At 38.0% G+C, this 27,188-nt stretch overlaps 1 protein-coding gene across 1 annotated transcript in view; it reads right to left on the bottom strand.

The window, feature by feature from the left end:
* The window catches only part of DISP1 (dispatched RND transporter family member 1), a 135,069-nt gene that overhangs the window by 44,249 nt on the left and 63,632 nt on the right, over positions 1-27,188 (bottom strand). Inside the window, exon 4 of the mRNA XM_053712534.1 lies at positions 8,102-8,225. Coding sequence (XP_053568509.1) covers positions 8,102-8,225 — 124 coding nt within the window. The remainder of the gene's footprint in view (positions 1-8,101; positions 8,226-27,188) is intronic.

Raw genomic sequence — 27,188 nt, forward strand, 5'->3', positions numbered from 1 at the left:
TATGAAAAAAACCTAAATAGATGATTAAATAATGCAAGTTATTCAAAGGTGGATTTAGAGTTGTATAACCTTCTTACAACTGCATAAAACAAACAAAATACAAAAATAATGGTCTCTCTGATCTGATTATTTACAGTCAGTTGCCAAGAGACCTAGTTTAGGAGATGTAAACCCAGATGATGAAGTAGGCCTTTTAGTAACACACTGGGATGTAAAGGGAGAGTCTATGGAAGATCGGTAGAAACCAAAAGGACAAAATGCTTTCATCTTCTGTACTTGTGAGAGACTCTTGGAATGAAGAAAACTAAATACGACATTTATTTCATGTTAAAGGACCATTTAACACAGTAGAATTACACAACTAATAAGTACATAATAAAAATACAATCCAATAATACTTTTTTTCTGACAAATGTAACCCCCCCCCCCATTTGCCGACCCCTTGTATTAAGTGACAGCCATCAGCCAATCACAGACTAGAATACGTATACACTATGGACTTATGCACACTCAGTAGTAGCAATATTATATAATATAAGTGTGTATATAAAAAGTACTGTGCAGAATTTGAGAATGGAAGGAAATTGGAAAGTCTCTTAAAGAGACAGTCTACCATAGAATTGTTATTGTTTTAAAAGATAGATAATCCCTTTATTACCGATTCCACAGTTTTGCATAACCAACACAGTTATATTAATATACTTTTTACCTCTATGATTACCTTGTATCTAGGAACCTTCTTCCAGCCCCCTGATCACATGACTGACTGACTGTTTTTTTATCTATTGTCTTGCATTTGGCATTGTTTTGTGCTAAATCTTAAATAACCCTCTGTGCCTGAACACAGTGTTATCTATATGGCCCACGTGTACTTTCTGTCTCTTTCTGTTGAAAAGAGATTTAAAAAGCATGTGATAAGAGGCAGCCCTCAAAGGCTTAAAAATTATGATATGAGCCGACCTATGTTTAGTTTAAACTAAGAATACCAAGAGAAAAAAGCAAATTTGATGATAAAAGTAAATTGGAAAGTTGATTAAAATTAAAAGTCCTATCTGAAAAATGAAAGTTTAATTTATACTAGACTGTCCCTTTAAAACTGATTGCTCTATCTGAATCATTTAAGGTTCATTTTGACTTTAGTGTCCCTTTAAGTGGACCTAATAAATATACTTTTGGAAAAAATGACTCAATCTACTGGAAAACTACAGATATTTGAAACTAAGGTTTTCAATTCACAAGTGGAATTTCTAGAATTGTGAAATCTTTGATAGCTTTAGAGGAAAAGTAAAAACCACCTGTAATTACAATGTATTTCGGCTGTCTTGCAATACATTTACAGATTAGATGGGTGTGAAAAATGTAAATGTAATAACACCTCGGTTACTGCAATTTTTTCTCAATAGCCAAACTCCAGTGACAGCTTCCATAATAGGAGGAGCTATTCAGAACGTGATAGGGGTGCAGACACAGCTAGCCACTGTGATTTTATTTATTTTTAGCAAAACTCCCATTAATTTGCATTTTATCTGATCGTCTCTGCTGAAGACAGGGACATATATGTGGCAGGGTTAGGCGAGTGATGTCTGCAGTGTGCACTTCCAATCCCCAGAAATAGAAAACGCAGCATTGTAGTGTAAAAACTGCATGCTCTAATTTGTTACACCTTTTGAGATTTCTTCTCATTTTTCAGCTAAAAACATAATTTATGTAAGAACTTACCTGATAAATTCATTTCTTTCATATTAGCAAGAGTCCATGAGCTAGTGACGTATGGGATATACATTCCTACCAGGAGGGGCAAAGTTTCCCAAACCTCAAAATGCCTATAAATACACCCCTCACCACACCCACAAATCAGTTTAACGCATAGCCAAGAAGTGGGGTGATAAGAAAAAAGTGCGAAAGCATAAAAAAATAAGGAATTGGAATAATTGTGCTTTATACAAAAAAATCATAACCACCACAAAAAGGGTGGGCCTCATGGACTCTTGCTAATATGAAAGAAATGAATTTATCAGGTAAGTTCTTACATAAATTATGTTTTCTTTCATGTAATTAGCAAGAGTCCATGAGCTAGTGACGTATGGGATAATGACTACCCAAGATGTGGATCTTCCACGCAAGTCTCACTAGAGAGGGAGGGATAAAATAAAGACAGCCAATTCCGCTGAAAATAATCCACACCCAAAATAAAGTTTAAATCTTATAATGAAAAAAACTGAAATTATAAGCAGAAGAATCAAACTGAAACAGCTGCCTGAAGTACTTTTCTACCAAAAACTGCTTCAGAAGAAGAAAACGCATCAAAATGGTAGAATTTAGTAAAAGTATGCAAAGAAGACAAAGTTGCTGCCTTGCAAATCTGATCAACCGAAGCTTCATTCCTAAACGCCCAGGAAGTAGAAACTGACCTTGTAGAATGAGCTGTAATCCTTTGAGGCGGAGTTTTACCCGACTCGACATAAGCATGATGAATTAACGATTTCAACTAAGATGCCAAAGAAATGGCAGAGGCCTTCTGACCTTTCCTAGAACCGGAAAAGATAACAAATAGACTAGAAGTCTTTCGGAAATTCTTAGTAGCTTCAACATAATATTTCAAAGCTCTAACTACATCCAAAGAATGCAATGATTTCTCCTTAGAATTCTTAGGATTAGGACATAATGAAGGAACCACAATTTCTCTACTAATGTTGTTAGAATTCACAACCTTAGGTAAAAATTTAAAAGAAGTTCGCAACACCGCCTTATCCTGGTGAAAAATCAGAAAAGGAGACTCACAAGAAAGAGCAGATAATTCAGAAACTCTTCTGGCAGAAGAGATGGCCAAAAGGAACAAAACTTTCAAAGAAAGTAATTTAATGTCCAATGAATGCATAGGTTCAAACGGAGGAGCTTGAAGAGCCCCCAGAACCAAATTCAAACTCCAAGGAGGAGAAATTGACTTAATGACCGGTTTTATACGAACCAAAGCTTGTACAAAACAATGAATATCAGGAAGATTAGCAATCTTTCTGTGAAAAAGAACAGAAAGAGCAGAGATTTGTCCTTTCAAGGAACTTGCAGACAAACCTTTATCCAAACCATCCTGAAGAAACTGTAAAATTCTCGGAATTCTAAAAGAATGCCAGGAAAAATGATGAGAAAGACACCAAGAAATATAAGTCTTCCAGACTCTATAATATATCTCCCTAGATACGGATTTACGAGCCTGTAACATAGTATTAATCACAGAGTCAGAGAAACCTCTTTGACTAAGAATCAAGCGTTCAATCTCCATACCTTTAAATTTAAGGATTTGAGATCCTGATGGAAAAAAGGACCTTGCGACAGAAGGTCTGGTCTTAACGGAAGAGTCCACGGTTGACAAGAGGCGATCCGGACAAGATCCGCATACCAAAACCTGTGAGGCCATGCTGGAGCTACCAGCAGAACAAACGAGCATTCCTTCAGAATCTTGGAGATTACTCTTGGAAGAAGAACTAGAGGCGGAAAGATATAGGCAGGATGATACTTCCAAGGAAGTGACAATGCATCCACTGCTTCCGCTTGAGGATCCCTGGATCTGGACAGATACCTGGGAAGTTTCTTGTTTAGATGAGAGGCCATCAGATCTATTTCTGGAAGTCCCCACATTTGAACAATCTGAAGAAATACCTCTGGGTGAAGAGAACATTCGCCCGGATGTAACGTTTGGCGACTGAGATAATCCGCTTCCCAATTGTCTATACCTGGGATATGAACCGCAGAAACTAGACAGAAGCTGGATTCCGCCCATACCAGAATTCGAGATACTTCTTTCATAGCCAGAGGACTGTGAGTCCCTCCTTGATGATTGATGTATGCCACAGTTGTGACATTGTCTGTCTGAAAACAAATGAACGATTCTCTCTTTAGAAGAGGCCATGACTGAAGAGCTCTGAAAACTGCACGGAGTTCCAAAATATTGATCGGTAATCTCACCTCCTGAGATTCCCAAACCCCTTGTGCTGTCAGAGACCCCCACACAGCTCCCCAACCTGTAAGACTTGCATCTGTTGAAATTACAGTCCAGGTCGGAAGAACAAAAGAAGCCCCCTGAACTAAACGATGGTGATCTGTCCACCACGTCAGAGAGTGTCGTACAATCGGTTTTAAAGATATTAATTGAGATAACTTTGTGTAATCCCTGCACCACTGGTTCAGCATACAGAGCTGAAGAGGTCGCATGTGAAAACGAGCAAAGGGGATCGCGTCCAATGCAGCAGTCATAAGACCTAGAATTTCCATGCATAAGGCTACCGAAGGGAATGATTGAGACTGAAGGTTTCGACAAGCTGAGATCAATTTCAGACGTCTCTTGTCTGTCAAAGACAGAGTCATGGACACTGAATCTATCTGGAAACCTAAAAAGGTTACCTTTGTCTGAGGAATCAATGAACTTTTTGGTAAATTGATCCTCCAACCATGATCTTGAAGAAACAACACAAGTCGATTCGTATGAGATTCTGCTAAATGTGAAGACTGAGCAAGTACCAAGATATCGTCCAAATAAGGAAATACCACAATACCCTGTTCTCTGATTACAGACAGAAGGGCACCGAGAACCTTTGTAAAAATTCTTGGAGCTGTTGCTAGGCCAAACGGTAGAGCCACAAACCGGTAATGCTTGTCTAGGAAAGAGAATCTCAGAAACTGATAGTGATCTGGATGAATCGGAATATGCAGATATGCATCCTGTAAATCTATTGTGGACATATAATGCCCTTGCTGAACAAAAGGCAGGATAGTCCTTACAGTTACCATTTTGAATGTTGGTATCCTTACATAACGATTCAATATTTTTAGATCCAGAACTGGTCTGAAGGAATTCTCCTTCTTTGGTACAATGAAGAGATTTGAATAAAACCCCAGCCCCTGTTCCAGAACTGGAACTGGCATAATTACTCCAGCCAACTCTAGATCTGAAACACATTTCAGAAATGCTCGAGCCTTCGCTGGGTTTACTGGGACACGGGAAAGAAAAAATCTCTTTGCAGGAGGCCTTATCTTGAAGCCAATTCTGTACCCTTCTGAAACAATGTTCTGAATCCAAAGATTGTGAATGGAATAGATCCAAATTTCTTTGAAAAAGCGTAATCTGCCCCCTACCAGCTGAGCTGGAATGAGGGCAGCACCTTCATGTGGACTTAGGAGCTGGCTTTGGTTTTCTAAAAGGCTTGGATTTATTCCAGACTGGAGATGGTTTCCAAACTGATACCGCTCCTGAGGATGAAGGATCAGGCTTTTGTTCCTTATTGTGACGAAAGGAACGAAAACGATTATTAGACCTAAATTTACCTTTAGATTTTTTATCCTGTGGTAAAAAAGTTCCTTTCCCTCCAGTAACAGTTGAGATAATAGAATCCAACTGAGAACCAAATAATTTATTACCCTGGAAAGAAAGGGAAAGCAAAGTAGACTTAGAAGACATATCAGCATTCCAAGTTTTAAGCCATAAAGCTCTTCTAGCTAAAATAGCTAGATATATATACCTGACATCAACTCTAATGATATCAAAGATGGCATCACAAATAAAATTATTAGCATGTTGAAGAAGATTAATAATGCTATGAGAATTATGATCGGTTACTTGTTGCGCTAAAGCTTCTAACCAAAAAGTTGAAGCTGCAGCAACAAAGGATTCAATTTTCCTATCTAAAGGATCCTTAAAGGAAGTACTATCTGCCGTAGGAATAGTAGTACGCTTAGCAAGAGTAGAGACAGCCCCATCAACCTTAGGGATTTTGTCCCAAAACTCTAATCTGTCAGATGGCACAGGATATAAATGCTTAAAACGTTTAGAAGGAGTAAATGAATTACCCAAATTATTCCATTCCCTGGAAATTACTTCAGAAATAGCATCAGGGACAGGAAAAACTTCTGGAATAACTAGGAGATTTAAAAACCTTATTTAAACGTTTAGATTTAGTATCAAGAGGACCAGAATCCTCTATTTCTAATGCAATTAAGACTTCTTTAAGTAAAGAACGAATACATTCCATTTTAAATAAATATGAAGATTTATCAGCATCAACCTCTGAGACAGAATCCTCTGAACCAGAAGAACCATTATCAGAATCAGAATGATGATGTTCATTTAAAAATTCATCTGAAAAATGAGAAGTTTTAAAAGACTTTTTACGTTTACTAGAAGGAGGAATAACAGACATAGCCTTCTTAATGGATTTAGAAACAAAATCTCTTATGTTATCAGGAACACTCTGAGTATTAGATGTTGACGGAACAGCAACAGGTAATGTAACATTACTAAAGGAAATATTATCTGCAGTAACAAGTTTGTCATGACATTCAGTACAAACAACAGCTGGAGGAACAGATACCACAAGTTTACAGCAGATACACTTAACTTTGGTAGATCCAGCACCAGGCAGCGATTTTCCAGAAGTATCTTCTGACTCAGTGTCAACGTGGGACATCTTGCAATATGTAATAGAAAAAACAACATATAAAGCAAAATTGATCAAATTCCTTAAATGACAGTTTCAGGAATGGGACAAAATGCCAGTGAACAAACTTCTAGCAACCAGAAGCAATAAATAATGAGACTTAAATAATGTGGAGACAATAGCGACGCCCATATTTTTTTAGCGCCAAAAAAGCCGCCCACATTATTTGGCGCCTAAATGCTTTTGGCGCCAAAAATGACGCCACATCTGGAACGCCGATACTTTTGGCGCAAAAAAAACGTCAAAAATGACGCAACTTCCAGCGACACGTATGACGCCGGAAACAGAAAAAAAAATTTGCGCCAAAAAAGTCCGCGCCAAGAATGACGCAATAAAATGAAGCATTTTCAGCCCCCGCGAGCCTAACAGCCCACAGGGAAAAAGTCAAATTTTAAGGTAAGAAAAAATTGATTTATTCATATGCATTATCCCAAATATGAAACCGACTGTCTGAAATAAGGAACGTTGAACATCCTGAGTCAAGGCAAATAAATGTTTGAATACATATATTTAGAACTTTATAAAAAAGTGCCCAACCATAGCTTAGAGTGTCACAGAAAATAAGACTTACTTACCCCAGGACACTCATCTACATGTAGTAGAAAGCCAAACCAGTAGTGAAACGAAAATCAGTAGAGGTAATGGTATATATAAAGAGTATATCGTCGATCTGAAAAGGGAGGTAAGAGATGAATCTCTACGACCGATAACAGAGAACCTATGAAATAGACCCCGTAGAAGGAGATCATTGAATTCAAATAGGCAATACTCTCCTCACATCCCTCTGACATTCACTGCACGCTGAGAGGAAAACCGGGCTCCAACCTGCTGCGGAGCGCATATCAACGTAGAATCTAGCACAAACTTACTTCACCACCTCCATAGGAGGCAAAGTTTGTAAAACTGATTTGTGGGTGTGGTGAGGGGTGTATTTATAGGCATTTTGAGGTTTGGGAAACTTTGCCCCTCCTGGTAGGAATGTATATCCCATACGTCACTAGCTCATGGACTCTTGCTAATTACATGAAAGAAATGGTGGTTGTTTTTTTCTACACTGTATACTATGTTATGGTCACTTATTGCGTAATGTCTGTTTAAAGGGACACGAAAACCACATTTTTTCTTTCATGATTCAGATAGAGAATACAATTAAAAAAAATTGCTTTCAATTTACTTCTATTCTTAAATTTGCTTCATTCTCATATTATTTATTGAAGAGATATCTAGATAGGTACACATGTACACTTCTGGAACACTACAGGACAGGAAATAGTGCAACCATTGAGTGCTCTTGCAAATGTATAACATTGTTGCAAAACTGATGCCATATACTGCTGTAGACACGTGCACACTCCTGATCTTAAATTCCTGCTATTTAATAAAGGATAACAAGAAAAGAAGATTTGATCATATAAGTAAATTGGAAAGTTGTTTACATTTTTATGTTCTAGCTAAATCATGAAATAAATGTTGGGTTTTATGTCCCTTTAAGAGGGATTTGTAAAGAAATCTGAATTTTGCATATAATAAAAAAAGAAACACATGAAGGATCAGTACAAAAACATAATCCTCAGCCAATCATTTGCCGAGACACCATACACAAGTACACTTACCAGAAGTGGATCGGAGAAGTCTGGAAGATCAGGCACTAAAATTCCAACCAGGGCGCAGATCACTATCAGAACTGTGCACAAGCCCAGAACTACTATGGGCCAATCTGCTATTAATGCAGAATAGCTGAAGGAAAGGTCAAGAGAAAAAAAAATAGTTTTAATTACACAAATTCCTTTTAAAGGGGATAAATAGTAAATAAATGCTAGATCTAATGAATAAGAATAGTCTGAGAATAATATGTAGATGTATTTTTAACATACAGAAGGTAATATTAGTTTTGTAATTAAAGAAGAAATATGTCTATAAAAACAAACTTTAAAGTAATGGATGCTGCCATGTTGAAACCTAGATTTCCCCTTATCTAGCTCTTCTGCTGAGGACAATTAGAGACCGATATAAAACAGAGAAAAGGCTCTGTGTACGAAGCATCGCTGCTCCGGAGCCCTTGCAGGGCAGGTTCACACATGCAATCCTGCTTCTTATATACTGAGGTCTTAGAAAACAAAAACATAATTTATGTAAGAACTTACCTGATAAATTCATTTCTTTCTTATTAGCAAGAGTCCATGAGCTAGTGACGTATGGGATATACATTCCTACCAGGAGGGGCAAAGTTTCCCAAACCTCAAAATGCCTATAAATACACCCCTCACCACACCCACAATTCAGTTTAACGAATAGCCAAGAAGTGGGGTGATAAAAAAAGTGCGAAAGCATATAAAATAAGGAATTGGAATAATTGTGCTTTATACAAAATCATAACCACCACAAAAAAAAAAAAAAAAGGGCGGGCCTCATGGACTCTTGCTAATATGAAAGAAATGAATTTATCAGGTAAGTTCTTACATAAATTATGTTTTCTTTCATGTAATTAGCAAGAGTCCATGAGCTAGTGACGTATGGGATAATGATTACCCAAGATGTGGATCTTTCCACACAAGAGTCACTAGAGAGGGAGGGATAAAATAAAGACAGCCAATTCCTGCTGAAAATAATCCACACCCAAAATAAAGTTTAACGAAAAACATAAGCAGAAGATTCAAACTGAAACCGCTGCCTGAAGTACTTTTCTACCAAAAACTGCTTCAGAAGAAGAAAATACATCAAAATGGTAGAATTTAGTAAAAGTATGCAAAGAGGACCAAGTTGCTGCTTTGCAAATCTGATCAACCGAAGCTTCATTCCTAAACGCCCAGGAAGTAGAAACTGACCTAGTAGAATGAGCTGTAATTCTCTGAGGCGGAGTTTTACCCGACTCAACATAGGCAAGATGAATTAAAGATTTCAACCAAGATGCCAAAGAAATGGCAGAAGCTTTCTGGCCTTTTCTAGAACCGGAAAAGATAACAAATAGACTAGAAGTCTTTCTGAAAGATTTAGTAGCTTCAACATAATATTTCAAAGCTCTAACAACATCCAAAGAATGCAACGATTTCTCCTTAGAATTCTTAGGATTAGGACATAATGAAGGAACCACAATTTCTCTACTAATGTTGTTGGAATTCACAACTTTAGGTAAAAATTCAAAAGAAGTTCGCAACACCGCCTTATCCTGATGAAAAATCAGAAAAGGAGACTCACAAGAAAGAGCAGATAATTCAGAAACTCTTCTGGCAGAAGAGATGGCCAAAAGGAACAAAACTTTCCAAGAAAGTAATTTAATGTCCAATGAATGCATAGGTTCAAACGGAGGAGCTTGAAGAGCCCCCAGAACCAAATTCAAACTCCAAGGAGGAGAAATTGACTTAATGACAGGTTTTATACGAACCAAAGCTTGTACAAAACAATGAATATCAGGAAGAATAGCAATCTTTCTGTGAAAAAGAACAGAAAGAGCAGAGATTTGTCCTTTCAAGGAACTTGCGGACAAACCTTTATCTAAACCATCCTGAAGAAACTGTAAAATTCTCGGAATTCTGAAAGAATGCCAAGAAAAATGATGAGAAATACACCAAGAAATATAAGTCTTCCAGACTCTATAATATATCTCTCTAGATACAGATTTACAAGCCTGTAACATAGTATTAATCACAGCGTCAGAGAAACCTCTTTGACGAAGAATCAAGCGTTCAATCTCCATACCTTTAAATTTAAGGATTTCAGATCCTGATGGAAAAAAGGACCTTGTGACAGAAGGTCTGGTCTTAACGGAAGAGTCCACGGTTGGCAAGAGGCCATCCGGACAAGATCCGCATACCAAAACCTGTGAGGCCATGCCGGAGCTACCAGCAGAACAAACGAGCATTCCTTCAGAATCTTGGAGATTACTCTTAGAAGAAGAACTAGGGGCGGAAAGATATAGGCAGGATGATACTTCCAAGGAAGTGATAATGCATCCACTGCCTCCGCCTGAGGATCCCGGGATCTGGACAGATACCTGGGAAGTTTCTTGTTTAGATGGGACGCCATCAAATCTATTTCTGGAAGTTCCCACATTTGAACGATCTGAAGAAATACCTCTGGGTGAAGAGACCATTCGCCCGGATGCAACGTTTGGCGACTGAGATAATCCGCTTCCCAATTGTCTACACCTGGGATATGAACCGCAGAGATTAGACAGGAGCTGGATTCCGCCCAAACCAAAATTCGAGATACTTCTTTCATAGCCAGAGGACTGTGAGTTCCTCCTTGATGATTGATGTATGCCACAGTTGTGACATTGTCTGTCTGAAAACAAATGAACGATTCTCTCTTCAAAAGAGGCCAAAACTGAAGAGCTCTAAAAATTGCATGGAGTTCCAAAATATTGATCGGTAATCTCACCTCCTGAGATTCCCAAACTCCTTGTGCCGTCAGAGATCCCCACACAGCTCCCCAATCTGTGAGACTTGCATCTGTTGAAATTACAGTCCAGGTCGGAAGCACAAAAGAAGCCCCCTGAATTAAACGATGGTGATCTGTCCACCATGTTAGAGAGTGTCGAACAATCGGTTTTAAAGATATTAATTGAGATATCTTTGTGTAATCCTTGCACCATTGATTCAGCATACAAAGCTGAAGAGGTCGCATGTGAAAACGAGCAAAGGGGATCGCGTCCGATGCAGCAGTCATAAGACCTAGAATTTCCATGCATAAGGCTACCGAAGGGAATGATTGTGACTGAAGGTTTCGACAAGCTGCCATCAGTTTTAGACGCCTCTTGTCTGTTAAAGACAGAGTCATGGACACTGAATCTATTTGGAAACCCAGAAAGGTTACCCTTGTCTGAGGAATCAATGAACTTTGGTAAATTGATCCTCCAACCATGATCTTGAAGAAACAACACAAGTCGATTCGTATGAAATTCTGCTAAATGTAAAGACTGAGCAAGTACCAAGATATCGTCCAAATAAGGAAATACCACAATACCCTGTTCTCTGATTACAGACAGAAGGGCACCGAGAACCTTTGTAAAAATTCTTGGAGCTGTAGCAAGGCCAAACGGCAGAGCCACAAACTGGTAATGCTTGTCCAGAAAAGAGAATCTCAGGAACCGATAATGATCCGGATGAATCGGAATATGCAGATATGCATCCTGTAAATCTATTGTGGACATATAATTCCCTTGCTGAACAAAAGGCAAAATAGTCCTTACAGTTACCATCTTGAACGTTGGTATCCTTACATAACGATTCAATATTTTTAGATCCAGAACTGGTCTGAAGGAATTCTCCTTCTTTGGTACAATGAAGAGATTTGAATAAAACCCCATCCCCTGTTCCTGAACTGGAACTGGCATAATTACTCCAGTTAACTCTAGATCTGAAACACAATTCAGAAATGCTTGAGCTTTTACTGGATTTACTGGGACACGGGAAAGAAAAAATCTCTTTGCAGGAGGTCTCATCTTGAAACCAATTCTGTACCCTTCTGAAACAATGTTCTGAATCCAAAGATTGTGAACAGAATTGATCCAAATTTCTTTGAAAAAACGTAACCTGCCCCCTACCAGCTGAGCTGGAATGAGGGCCGCACCTTCATGTGGACTTAAAAGCAGGCTTTGCCTTTCTGGCTGGCTTGGATTTATTCCAGATTGGAGATGGTTTCCAAACTGAAACTGCTCCTGAGGATGAAGGATCAGGTTTTTGTTCTTTGTTGAAACGAAAGGAACGAAAACGATTATTAGCTCTGTTTTTACCCTTAGATTTTTTATCCTGTGGTAAAAAAGTTCCTTTCCCACCAGTAACAGTTGAAATAATAGAATCCAACTGAGAACCAAATTTGTTACCCTGGAAAGAAATGGAAAGTAGAGTTGATTTAGAAGCCATATCAGCATTCCAAGTCTTAAGCCATAAAGCTCTTCTAGCTAAAATAGCTAGAGACATAAACCTGACATCAACTCTGATAATATCAAAGATGGCATCACAGATAAAATTATTAGCATGCTGAAGAAGAATAATAATATCATGAGAATCATGATGTGTTACTTGTTGCGCTAAGGTTTCCAACCAAAAAGTTGAAGCTGCAGCAACATCAGCCAAAGATATAGCAGGTCTAAGAAGATTACCTGAACACAGATAAGCTTTTCTTAGAAAGGACTCAATTTTCCTATCTAAAGGATCCTTAAACGAAGTACCATCTGACGTAGGAATAGTAGTACGTTTAGCAAGGGTAGAAATAGCCCCATCAACTTTAGGGATTTTGTCCCAAAATTCTAATCTGTCAGACGGCACAGGATATAATTGCTTAAAACGTTTAGAGGGAGTAAATGAATTACCCAATTTATCCCATTCTTTGGAAATTACTGCAGAAATAGCATTAGGAACAGGAAAAACTTCTGGAATAACCACAGGAGATTTAAATACCTTATCCAAACGTTTAGAATTAGTATCAAGAGGACCAGAATCCTCTATTTCTAAAGCAATTAGAACTTCTTTAAGTAAAGAACGAATAAATTCCATTTTAAATAAATATGAAGATTTATCAGCATCAACCTCTGAGACAGAATCCTCTGAACCAGAAGAGTTATCAGAATCAGAATGATGATGTTCATTTAAAAATTCATCTGTAGGGAGAGAAGTTTTAAAAGATTTTTTACGTTTACTAGAAGGAGAAATAACAGACATAGCCTTCTTTATGGATTCAGAAACAAAATCTCTTATGTTATCAGGAACATTCTGCACCTTAGATGTTGAAGGAACTGCAACAGGCAATGGTACTTTACTAAAGGAAATATTATCTGCTTTAACAAGTTTGTCATGACAATCAATACAAACAACAGCTGGAGGAATAGCTACCAAAAGTTTACAGCAGATACACTTAGCTTTGGTAGATCCAGCACTAGACAGCGATTTTCCTGTAGTATCTTCTGACTCAGATGCAACGTGAGACATCTTGCAATATGTAAGAGAAAAAACAACAACATATAAAGCAAAATTGATCAAATTCCTTAAAAGACAGTTTCAGGAATGGGAAAAAATGCCAAAAAACAAGCTTCTAGCAACCAGAAGCAATGAAAAATGAGACTTAAATAATGTGGAGACAAAAGCGACGCCCATATTTTTTAGCGCCAATAAGACGCCCACATTATTTGGCGCCTAAATGCTTTTTGGCGCCAAAATGACGCCACATCCGGAACGCCGACATTTTTGGCGCAAAATAACGTCAAAAAAATGACGCAACTTCCGGCGACACGTATGACGCCGGAAACGGAAAAGAATTTTTGCGCCAAAAAAGTCCGCGCCAAGAATGACGCAAATAAAATGAAGCATTTTCAGCCCCCGCGAGCCTAACAGCCCACAGGGAAAAAAGTCAAATTTTTTAAGGTAAGAAAAAATGATTAAATCAAATGCATTATCCCAAATATGAAACTGACTGTCTGAAAATAAGGAAAGTTGAACATTCTGAGTCAAGGCAAATAAATGTTTGAATACATATATTTAGAACTTTATAAACAAAGTGCCCAACCATAGCTTAGAGTGTCACAGAAAATAAGATTTACTTACCCCAGGACACTCATCTACATGTTTGTAGAAAGCCAAACCAGTACTGAAACGAGAATCAGCAGAGGTAATGGTATATATAATAGTATATCGTCGATCTGAAAAGGGAGGTAAGAGATGAATCTCTACGACCGATAACAGAGAACCTATGAAATAGACCCCGTAGAAGGAGATCACTGCATTCAAATAGGCAATACTCTCCTCACATCCCTCTGACATTCACTGCACGCTGAGAGGAAAACCGGGATCCAACTTGCTGCGGAGCGCATATCAACGTAGAATCTAGCACAAACTTACTTCACCACCTCCATAGGAGGCAAAGTTTGTAAAACTGAATTGTGGGTGTGGTGAGGGGTGTATTTATAGGCATTTTGAGGTTTGGGAAACTTTGCCCCTCCTGGTAGGAATGTATATCAAATACGTCACTAGCTCATGGACTCTTGCTAATTACATGAAAGAAATTAACACCTTTTTTACTACAATTTGATTTCAAGAACCAAACGCCACCCATCATTTGCTTTATTTGGAGGAGCCAATCAGGGTTTTTAATCTGCAGACAACAAAGCTAGCTAGTATCTTAAAGTTAGTATAAAATGAATTGTTTTTCAGTTATTAGTTAAAGACAGTAAGGGACAGATATGTAGCAGAGTTATAGCCTTGAGAAGTCAGCAGGGTGCATTTCAAGTTTCAGAGCTAAATCACATGAGAAGGGAGCAAAATAAACCATGAAAATATATTGCAAAGTTGTTCCATTATGCATAAACATTTTATATAAAACTCCCAAGGTTTTTACTATCCTTTAAATGCAGATAAATCCGTCAAGCAGTTTCTAAGGTCTGAAGGTGCTAAGTGAGGGCAGAACACGGGGGGGGGAGAGGCATCACAGGAATTTCACACAGTGATCACAGGCACCCATGCTGTACATGCTACGAAGATGTCATTTCTCAGAGGTTTTTTCTTAAAATATTAGCGTCTATTTATTGCTCCTTTATCCAATAGACAATGTTTAGTAGACATTTGTATATACCGGTTTGAGCTGTATATTAAAATTTATCAAAATAAGATCAGAAAACAGAATTAAACCACGTGTCTTATACGTCGGAAATTAAATATGCAGAACTATGGTTCTCAGCTTGCTTCAACCAAGTGATGACACAGAAAAAGTGTTTATACATCATTATAAATGAGGTAATGAGCATGTAAATCTTGTATCTTGCAGTTAGTAGATCTCCTGTACTAAGCAACAGAAGGAGGTAAATTTATGAAACTGCAGTCACAGCTTTTTAGGCTATGGGTCACAGGTTTGCATGAGAGCCTGCATCCACATATTTAAGAAGAAGAAACTCATTCATTAATTATTTTGCTGCCTTTTGCTGAAAATGACATCTGAAAATTTTGCTTGTTCCACTTTCTCCCAGGGAAGTTTGGGTTAATACTTTTAAACAATTTGGGCTCAATTTATCAAGCCCTTCTCTCCCCTTGGACTTCAGGTTCGATTGGACTGCTGCTTCTCTGCCCTGTTCTCCAAGGTGTAGAATTTAATTCTCCCCAATCTCTTCCAACCTGGGAGATTGCCGGATCCTGCCCGGGCACCGTCAATCACGTGTGGGCAGGAGCTGGCAATCGCCCCGGTCGGAAGATACCAGGGAGTTTGAAATTCTCCACCTAATTATACAATGGTAAAGGAGAAGCCAGGCAGACAGTGGTGAATATGTTTGCCCCTGTCTGCCCATGGATGATAAATCGAGTTCTCTATGTGAGCTTTTGTTTACCTCCACCTAAACTTCTCTGGAGTCACTTGCTTTTAAAAGGTAGATTATCAGTTTTGCATGAACAATCATGATAGGATCAATCAATCTTTGCAATAGCAATGTGCATACTAGGTAGTTTAGGGGTGAATATTATTGTAAATAAATAAATATATCTGTATTTAGCTACTAGATGGAGAATAAAAAGGAATATATGTCTGTCTGTTAAAGGGACACTGAACCCAAATTTTTTCTATTGTGATTCAGATAGAGCATGCAATTTTAAGCAACTTTCTAATTTACTCCTCAAATTCTTTTCATTATCTTAGTATCTTTATTTGAAATGCAACAATGTAAGTTTAGATGCCGGCCCATTTTTGGTGAACACACTGTGTTGTTCTTGCTGATTGGTGGGTACATTCACCTACTAATAAACACGTGCTTTCCATGGTTCTGAACAAAAAAATAGCTTAGATGCCTTCTTTTTCAAATAAAGAAAGAAAGAGAACGAATAAAAATTAATAATAGGAGTAAATTAGAAAGTTGTTTAAAATTGCATGCTCTATCTAAATCACGAAAGAAAACATTTGGGTTCAGTGTCCCTTTAAATAAATGATTAGTAAGTAACTAAGTTGAATCAGTGATAAACCGAACAGAAGAGGACAGGCTACCCCAGTCATTGCACATGTGCAAACAGAGTTAATACTATATGTGTGTATTAGTTTGTGATTGGTTAGCAATGGTTCTTTTGTTCTGGGGAACAGGGAAATCGGTGAAAAGAAAAAACATAAAATATGCTATTTAACAAAATTCATGCAGTTTTCATTGCAAAATTCATGCAGTTTACAATTTGTGTTTAATTTCCCAATAAAGATATTCTACAATGTTTTACTATAAATAAGCATTTTTACTGTCCCTTTAAAAATTATATATAACCACATTTTTCATTTTATAGTATAATGTAAAATAAGCGCACCAGCTCTGTAAAACAAAAAAAATATATATCAAGTACAGCCATTGGACATTCCTGCTGTACACTACAAATTCTGGAGTACAGTATAGCGTCCTTTAATCTAAAAAAAAAAAAACACTATTTGTGTACGTTTATAGGTTAAAGCAAGTGAATTATGATTACCTAAATTTTTATGGAGGCCATTTTGAAAAAATCATAATGGAACAGGTTAAGATGACATTGGCTCATATTTATACAGGCTGTGGAGCTTCTGTGAACTGTAAGCCAGAGCAGCAACACACAGGTCCTGGATGTGGGAACAGAATACTATGAATGTGCTTAAATTCACATATGAAAAACATGAGTCACTTTAGGTTATTCCCAGAAGCCATCATTCTGAGCCGGTGTTCCTTAAATACACCTATTTTCATCCCGCTGTACATAAACTGTTTTTAAATTCATTTATTGATCAACTCAACCATCCAGTTGCATTGTTCTGGGACCTATGACGATTTTCAGTACTGACAGTAAATACACTTTTTACCTCTGTGATTACCCAATATCTATGCCTCTGAAGACTGATCCCGTATCTCAGTTCTTTTGACAGACTTGCATTTCAGCCAATCAGTGCTGACTCAAATAACATTGTGCTCATTCCCATGGAGTTATCTATATGGCAGACATTAACTAGCACTGTCTAGCTGTAAAAAAAAAAGTGGCAGTCACAACAAATGACAGAACAAAACAAATTTGATGATAAAAGTAAAATTGGAAAGTTGTTTAAAAATGCCCTATCTGAATCATGAAAGTTACATTTTTTGACTAGACTGGCCCTTTAGTGTCTCTATAAAGCTGCTTATTTACATTTGTAAGGAACTGCAGTCAAAATAAATGTTTAAAAGCATTGCACTCCAGGGACACACCCATTGAAAACCTTGTGTGTTCACTATGGGAATGAAATCAAAATAACCAGACTATATTAAACTTTGACATTTGAAATCACTATTTTATAGCAAGCATTTTAGCTAATGCTGTATGTATTTGGGATGGCAAGGCAGAAACAGAATGACAAAGATCCTATTGAAGGTTTGAAAGAGAGTTAGTTATCAGCCAAGCCATTAAAAAAACAAGCCATAGGGTAAGATGATAAATCAGCCAAAAACAAAAAGGTTTATCTTAAATATATGAAGATTAGCAAAACCCAAATGCTGGTGTGTAGGAAGTACCACAAGTGACTCACAATCCAAAAAAAGGTTTGGAGCATAAAACTCAAACATGCAAATAAAAAAAATTTAAAATAAAATAAAAACACGAATAAAAACAACATTCTATAGGTTCGATATTAGGGGTTGACAGTTTAGAAGAAGCTTAAAAACCAGACAAAATATTCAGGAGTCAGCCATTTAAAGGGACAGTACACTGTAAAATTGTTTTTCCATTAATGTATTTTGAATGACTTGTTATACGAGTTGCAGAGTAAACAATGTATGAGAAATTGCATTTTCAGGTTTATTTGTGTATATGAATTAAGTTTTGTGCTTTGAAACCACAGCCTATTACAATGTGTTAAGCTTGTATGTAATATGAGATCTCATTGTGTTATCATTTTGGGTACACACACTTGCTTTCTTGTCTTAAATTTATCTGTAAAACAAAGCTCAGTACTTAGACAGATCAATGGAAAATTAACAGTTTATTACTAAGCTTTCCTGCACCCCACTGGAAGTGCAATTTATTCTGCTGGCTGTGTTTACATAGGTTTATAACTAGCCTAGTCTCCAGTATAGAAACTTTCAGTATAGGTGGGACTACTACAGGCTAAATCACCCATTTCAAATGCTGAAATAAGGGCAAGGGAGCTACTTGTAAACAATTTAATACACTCCAGCAGTAAAATGGATCATTGGGAACAATTCAAAGTGGATACATTTTTGGGGTAAACTGTCCCTTTAAGGAACCAATATAAAAAGGTTGGCAGCCAGAAGTAAAACAATTTTAGGATCTGACAGAACATATAGCAAGAGATCATTTTAGACAAGTGAGTTAAAGGGACAATCTACAATATAATTTTTAATGTTTAACAAAGATATATAATGCCTTTACTACCTATTTCCAAGCTTTGCACAACCAACATTGCTAGTTTAACCCCTTAATGACCACAGCACTTTTCCATTTTCTGTCCGTTTGGGACCAAGGCTATTTTTACATTTTTGAGGTGTTTGTGTTTAGCTGTAATTTTCCTCTTACTCATTTACTGTACCCACACATATTATATACCGTTTTTCTCGCCATTAAATGGACTTTCTAAAGATACCATTATTTTCATCATATCTTATAATTTACTATAAAAAAAATTATAAAATATGAGGAAAAAATGGAAAAAAACACACTTTTTCTAACTTTGACCCCCAAAATCTGTTACACATCTACAACCACAAAAAAACACCCATGCTAAATAGTTTCTAAATTTTGTCCTGAATTTAGAAATACCCAATGTTTACATGTTCTTTGCTTTTTTTGTAAACTATAGGGCCATAAATACAAGTAGCACTTTGCTATTTCCAAACCATTTCTTTTCAAAATTAGCGCTAGTTACATTAGAACACTGATATCTTTCAGGAATCTCTGAATATCCATTGACATGTATATATTTTTTTTTAGTAGACAACCCAAAGTATTGATCTAGGCCCATTTTGGTATATTTCATGTCACCATTTCACCGCCAAATGCAATCAAATACAAAAAAATCGTTCACTTTTTCACAAACTTTTGGTTTCTAACTTAAATTATTTACAAACAGCTTGTGCAATTATGGCATAAATTGTTGTAAATTCTTATCTGGGATCCCCTTTGTTCAGAAATAGCAGACATATATGACTTTGGCGTTGCTTTTTGGTAATTAGAAGGCCGCTAAATGCCACTGCGCACCACACGTGTATTATGCCCAGCAGTGAAGGGGTTAATTAGGGAGCATGTAGGGAGCTTTTTGGGATAGTTTTAGCTTTAGTGTAGTGTAGTAGACAACCCCAAGTATTGATCTAGGCCAATTTTGGTATATTTTATGCCACCATTTCACCGCCAAATGCGATCAAATTAAAAAAAAAGTTAAATTTTTCTCAATTTTAGGTTTCTCACTGAAATTATTTACAAACAGCTTGTGCAATTATGGCACAAATGGTTGTAAATGCTTCTCTGGGATCCCCTTTGTTCAGAAATAGCAGACATATATGGCTTTGGCATTGCTTTTTGGTAATTAGAAGGCCTCTAAATGCCGCTGCGCATCACACGTGTATTATGGCTAGCAGTGAAGGGGTTAATTATGTAGCTTGTAGGGAGCTTGCAGGGTTAATTTTATCTTTAGTGTAGAGCTCAGCCTCCCACCTGAAACATCAGACCCCCTGATCCCTCCCAAACAGCTCTCTTTCCTCCCCCACCCCACAATTGTTCCCGCCATCTTAAGTACTGGCAGAAACTCTGCCAGTACTAAAATAAAAGGTATTTGGCCATTTAAAAAAAAAAAAAAAAGCATATTTACATATGCTGATGTGTATGATCCCCCCTTAGACCCCAACCTCACTGATCCCCCACCTAACAGCTCTCTAACCCTTCCCCTCTGCCTTAATGGGCGCCATCTTGGGTACTGGCAGCTGTCTGCCAGTACCCAGTTTTGCAAAAAATGTGCCTTTTTATTAAAAAAAAAGCCCTTTTCTGTAGTGTAGCTTTCCCCCCCCCACCAAGACCAACCCCCCACCCCTTCCAGATCCCTTAGATTATATTTTTAAAGTTTAAACTTTATTTTTTGTGTTTACTTTTTACTTTATGTTTTTCTGTAGTGTAGCGGTTGCCACCCGCTCCCGCCCCGTGCACGCGCCCGCCCTCCAACCCCCGTGCACGCGTGCGCCCTCGTGGGTCCCGCCCCCGATCCCGCCCCCCTCCACTCCATACAGAACATCGATGGCCGCCCACCCGCCTCCCACGTAAGCTCCCACCCACCAACGATACTGGCCATCGATGTCCGGTGCAGAGAGGGCCACAGAGTGGCTCTCTCTGCATCGGATGGCCAAGGGGGGTTATTGCAGGATGCCTCCATATCGAGGCATCACTGCAATAACCGGAAAGCAGCTGGAAGCGAGCAGGATCGCTTCCAGCTGCTTTCCAGACCAAGGACGTACGCCACACGTCCTCGGTCATTAAGTGTATTTTTTTTGAGGACGTGTGGCGTACGTCCTTGGTCGTTAAGGGGTTAATATACTTTGAAACAGGCAAACATTTAGGGGTTTAAATGTTATAAAGGCTCTACACAGCCTCTTATCACATGCTTTTTTATTAGCTTTTCACAACAGGAGACTGCTAGTTCATGTGGGCCATATAGATAACATTGTGTTCACATCTGTGAAGTTTTTTAAGATTTAGCACAACAGTACTAAAATGCAAGTCAATAGATAATAGTCGTGTGATAAGGGGGCTGTCAGAAGATGCTTTAATACAAGGTAATCACAGAGGTAAAAAGTATATTAATATAACTGCTGGTTATGCAAAACTGGGGAATGGGTAATAAAGGGATTATCTATCTTTTAAAACAATAACAATTATATTGTAGACTGTCCCTTTAACAGTAAGCTGTCCAATAGGACATAGACAGAAGCTTCAAAATGTTTAGCCAGATAACCGTTTTGCTCCTAGTGCCTCCACCACTACTTTAGTTTTATTATTTGGCCATGTGAAGACAGACAGAGGTACCCAGCTTTCTGAAATTATTCTCTACTTCATGTGCTAACAAAAGCAACACAAATCACCATATTCTGCACTATGGTACAAGAACAGACTATTGACCAGAAACAGACGGTCAAAAAGGCTTCCGTAACAGAAGTAAGCACTCACTAAAGAGGAGGTTGAGTAATAGGTTAGGCAAGGATAGATTTTTTCTTGCTGTTTGCTATGATGATCCGATGGCATACAAAAAGCCAATAGGAAAGTCTTAGGAACCCAGAAACAAGTGATGTGGCTTTGAGGTAATGCAGTGCCAAAAATTATTATTATTATTATTAGTATTATTAATAATAATAATAATAATAATAATAATAATAAAACTTATTGGTAGTGAATGAAACCACATTTGAACAGAAAGAGACACTGTAAGCCAAACAACCTTATCCTGATGAAAAACAAAATAAGGGGGTTTTGAGTATAAGGTACCAAATACAGAAATGTGGGTTGCTATTAATGCCTAGAATAAAAACATGGGATTACTAGATTGTTTTAAGGACAATATGGTGGTCCCAAGGAGTTCTAAGAGCCTAGAAGAGTAAGCAGTGGATCCTGAGAATTCAGAAAATGTTTATGTCAGCGTAAAGACCAAGAAGACTGTGAAAAAGTGAGAGGAGAAACATGGACCTTCATTAAGCACTTAGTAAGGCTTGTGATGTAAACTACTTTACCAAAAAATAAAAAAAATCAAGGACATAGGAAAAGGTGAATCGCATACTAGGTGCGAACACCACTAATGCTCTAACAAAAGCCAAACATAAAGGGTCACTATGTTGTGTGCATCCCCTCCCCAAAGAGTGTTAATGACTAGGCAAGGCTGAAAATTTGTAATTTCGGCATTCGTTTGCCAAGACAATGCCAAATATGGCCACAGCCAGCACAATTTTGCTTTTTTCGGCACCAGATATATTAATGTGAAAGTTTAACATTCAAAGATCTGGAGTTACATATATCTTTGCGTTTTGCGCCATCATACTAATATATCCGGCACGGAAAACAGCCAAATGCTGCTGCATGTGGCCATATTAATAAATTAATGCCGAACTAAAAATATTCGTCTGTCTATTAATGGCTAATGTGGAAGACCACAAAATGCTGCATTCCAGAATTAGGGATACAGTATTCAAGCTATTAGCAATTTAAGCAGATTATGGCAACAAGGTGTACGTTCTGGGTCACAATTATGTGTGCTTTCCAGTTTACGGCATGTAGCGGTCACAAATAAAAGTAATAAACATAACTTATGTAAGAACTTACCTGATAAATTAATTTTTCATATTGGCAAGAGTCCATGAGCTAGTGACGTATGGGATATACAATCCTACCAGGAGGGGCAAAGTTTCCCAAACCTCAAAATACCTATAAATACACCCCTCACCACACCCACAATTCAGTTTAACGAATAGCCAAGCAGTGGGGTGATAAAGAAAGGAGTAAAAAGCATCAACAAAGGAATTTTGAAATAATTGTGCTTTATACAAAAAAATAATAACCACCATAAAAAAGGGGGTGGGCCTCATGGACTCTTGCCAATATGAAAGAAATGAATTTATCAGGTAAGTTCTTACATAAATTATGTTTTCTTTCATGTAATTGGCAAGAGTCCATGAGCTAGTGACGTATGGGATAGCAATACCCAAGATGTGGAACTCCACGCAAGAGTCACTAAAGAGGGAGGGAAAAAAATAAAAACAGCCATTTTCCGCTGAAAAAATTAATCCACAACCCAAAATATAAGTTAATTCTCATTAAATGAAAAGAAAAAAACAAAACAAAAGCAGAAGAATCAAACTGAAACAGCTGCCTGAAGAACTTTTCTACCAAAAACTGCTTCCGAAGAAGCAAATACATCAAAATGGTAGAATTTGGGGCGTGTCCGGGCTTAGGCTGAAGATGGCCGCATAACTGAGAGCTCTGGCAGAGGGAATTACATTCCGCCATGTAATCGATATATTTTGAGCCCATCCAGCACAGAATTCTGAATCAAGTGGAAGGGAATAGTTTGCTGGATCAGGCAATACTTTTGTTGTACATCATCAGGGTCTCTCAGACCGGATCGCTGTGGACTAATTTTGGCGGCCTCTACGGAGGTAATTTCTCAGCACCACCCCCCCCCCCGGGGAACCGGGTACACGGAGATACTTTCAAAATCTCCTTCCATACCACTCATCCACAATATTGAAGATGAGAGACCTACTTGAGGCCATGCAAGGCTGGATGACGGATTTTGACAATATGATGCAAGCTAGATGCGATGATCTGTTATCCCGCATGGAGCGCACCCGTACTAAGATGGAGGCAGCTGAGAGCGCAAGAGAGGCGAGCATGGAGCACTCTCAGGGGAGCACCAGGGAAAGAAAAGATTTACCTCTACATGTCGCTATAGACATTGATGCCTGTGTGCCGCTGGATCCCTGGGTGGACTTCCTACCTGCTTCGGTTCCTGTCCGGGGAGTTGCGGCCGCCTCCCTGGGGGGAGATCGAGGTGGGGTGCGAGCTGAGCAGAACGAAGAGGGAGACTTCCATGCCCTGCCTGTAAAATTGACATCGGGACATATTTACTCATCCGACAAAGGAGCTTCACTGCAGAAAGCAGAGGAAGGATGGTTCCTGCCTGCATTGCCGGTCGGGCTGATGCCGTTTGAAAGAGCTGTCTTCTGGGAGGCCGCACGAGGTCATGAGGTGCCTGGGAACTGTGCCTCCCGGGTAGGCATTGGGTAGATGTCTGTGGCTCCTGCCGGTGTAAGGGGACAGCTGGCTAACTTAAGCTCCTTGACTGAACTCAACTAAGGAGAGAGTTCCTACTGAAAGGCTGCTCTATTACGTGAGATGTGACTGAGATATAAATGGTGCGCCCATGTGTGTATATAGCCTTTGCACCAGACTTACACTTGTGCGTGGTCTCCTTTGAAGGGATTCAGCGCTATTCTAAAAGCTAAAGCATGTAGGCCTTGTTAACATAAGTAAGGTACTAATGGTACTCCTTATATTTTATGTATGCATTTTCCCACCTTACTCTGTTATCCTCAACGCAACTTTGACTCCCTAGCCAGGATGCACTGCATTACGAGATGCTGAAGAAGAGTATGGACTGATATATGTTTTACTGTACCGAGGGTTTATACTAAATGTTCCACATATATAAATTTCATTGCAAAGTAGTAGGTACTGAAATGGGAACTGTTGTCTTGCTGAGCTTATATATACTGTTCCCCCTATCAAATATGAATGAGTGGTTGTCAGCCAATGCTGTGCTCCTAATATGTATATTCTCTGCTGCTTGGATCATGATGTGTAGAATGCAGTACATTTCACTTTATGTGCAGTCTTTTATGAGCATACTGTACTCCCAGCTTAAAGTCAATATAGCATAATTGTATTCAGTGATAGCATGAATGTGATTTTGGAGGTGTGCTCCTCGTTGCACGCATAACATGTCAGTATATAGATTTCCACTCATGCATACTTACCCCATCGTGGCAAATTTTTTTAAACTCTAAATACTCTATAGTGACAACTTGTAATTTAGTCCCTTCTAAATGTTACCCCCACAAATTTTAGAAAGAGGTATAAGGGCTTGAGAGCCCCTTCTGGATGGGCTCATGGGGCTATGTCTCACTGAATTGGCCTGAGGGGAGATAATTGAGAGATGATGTGGTGATGGGGTCACAGATTGTCAGGATGATTGGTTAGATATATGCTGGACGAGTGCAGATGTGCTCATTCATATTCAGAGAATCTGCGTTGCAACTAGGCTGCATAGTAACTAACATGTGTCAAGTTAATCCCTATACCGTTTTTCTTTTCTTTTTATATACTGTTATAGATAACATGGACAATTGTAGGCCTAACCATCCCTACTTGGACATTTATTCTTTACTGATGTTAGGCCCAAAGACTGGTGCATATAGTTTGTAAGTTGACTGTCCACTTGAAACTGTATAAAAGTAAAATGAGGTAACATACATGGCCAGAGAGTTTCCCTCATTAGTTGAAACTAAAGCCTGGTTGATATATATAAGACATGCCTCTTGTGTGAAACACCTAAATGTTATTGTTTGTCAAATAGGTGTGTTGCCATGCTGTTTTTCAATGTATATTTATGTTTGAACTTTTTACCTCAATAAAAATTATTTAAAAAAAAAAAAAAAAAAATGGTAGAATTTAGTAAATGTATGCAAAGAAGATCAAGTTGTTGCTTTGCAAATCTGATCAACTGAAGCTTCATTTTTAAAAGCCCACGAAGTAGAGACTGATCTAGTAGAATGAGCTGTAATTCTGAGGCGGGGCTTGACCCGACTCCAAATAAGCTAGAAGAATCAAAAAAACTTTAACCACAAAGCCAAGAAAACAGCAGAATCCTTCTGACCTTTCCTAGTACCAGAAAATATATCACAAATAGACTAGAAATCTTCCTGAAACCTTTAGTAGCTTCAACATAATATTTCAAAGCTCTTACCACATCCAAAGAATGTAAGGATCTCTCCAAAGAATTCTTAGGATTAGGACACAAGGAAGGGACAATAATTTCTCTATTAAATGTTGTTAGAATTCACAACCTTAGGTAAGAATTTAAATGAAGTCCGCAAAACCGCCTTATCCTGATGAAAAATCAGAAAAGGAGACTCACAAGAAAGAGCAGATAATTTAGAAACTCTTCTAGCAAAAGAGATGGCCAAAAGAAACAACACTTTCCAAGAAAGTAGTTTAATGTCCAAAGAATGCATAGGCTCAAACGGAGGAGCCTGTAAAGCCTTCAAAACCAAATTAAGACTCCAAGGAGGAGAGATTGATTTAATGACGGGCTTGATATGAACCAAAGCCTGCACAAAACAATGAATATCAGGAAGTTTAGCAATCTTTCTATGAAATAAAAGAAAGAGCAGAGATTTGTCCTTTCAAGGAACTTGCAGAAAAACTTATCCAAGGGAGACAAAATCAACATAGAGGTTGAAAAAAGTATGCATCTATTTAGCACTTCAATCTCCTCATCTGGGATTGTAATTAGGACATCAATTGGTGGATGAAGTTAGGTGATTTTAGTTAACATTTAACCTTTATTGGTTTGATTAAAAAAACAGAACACAACAACAAAGTTTTTTTAAAAACACAAAATGATTAGGACCTATAGAACGTGTTGTCTAATCACTCCTTGGGGTTAAACGTATTGTAATAATATACCCCTTGTTCCTAGGTGGAGAAACACTGGGTTAAATTTAAAGTGTGGTAATCTGGTCACTTATATAGGTGAAAAATAAGGAGATGGAATTTTAAATTCTCCTGAGAGGGTAAATTTGGTAAAGTAAATTATCTGAATTGGTGTCACAGACTGGGCAAAATTTGTTGTAGTTATGTTGTAACTTATTCATATAAGTGTCAATATTGCTCAGAGGTCAGTTAAGTTACTAACTAGACAAACTTAACATTTAAGAGTACTATCCAGGGGGCTTACATCCTGAACACGCTTTAATATTGCAACAGTATGCAATGTGCAACCAATGTATGTAAACCAGTAATGTAATACAGTGTTCAACCAGACATCAGCCTCCACTTAAGCATTTCAATTATAAAGAAACAATCAAGCGCCGTATATATAGGTGCCTACAGACACTTGTTATTAACGGTAATACTTTCCAGGGGTTATCCAGGCTAATAATCCTCTTTATATGGTTTACATAGGATTGTAAATATTGATACA

Source organism: Bombina bombina, chromosome 4, assembly GCF_027579735.1.
Source record: "Bombina bombina isolate aBomBom1 chromosome 4, aBomBom1.pri, whole genome shotgun sequence".
Lineage (NCBI taxonomy): Eukaryota > Metazoa > Chordata > Amphibia > Anura > Bombinatoridae > Bombina > Bombina bombina.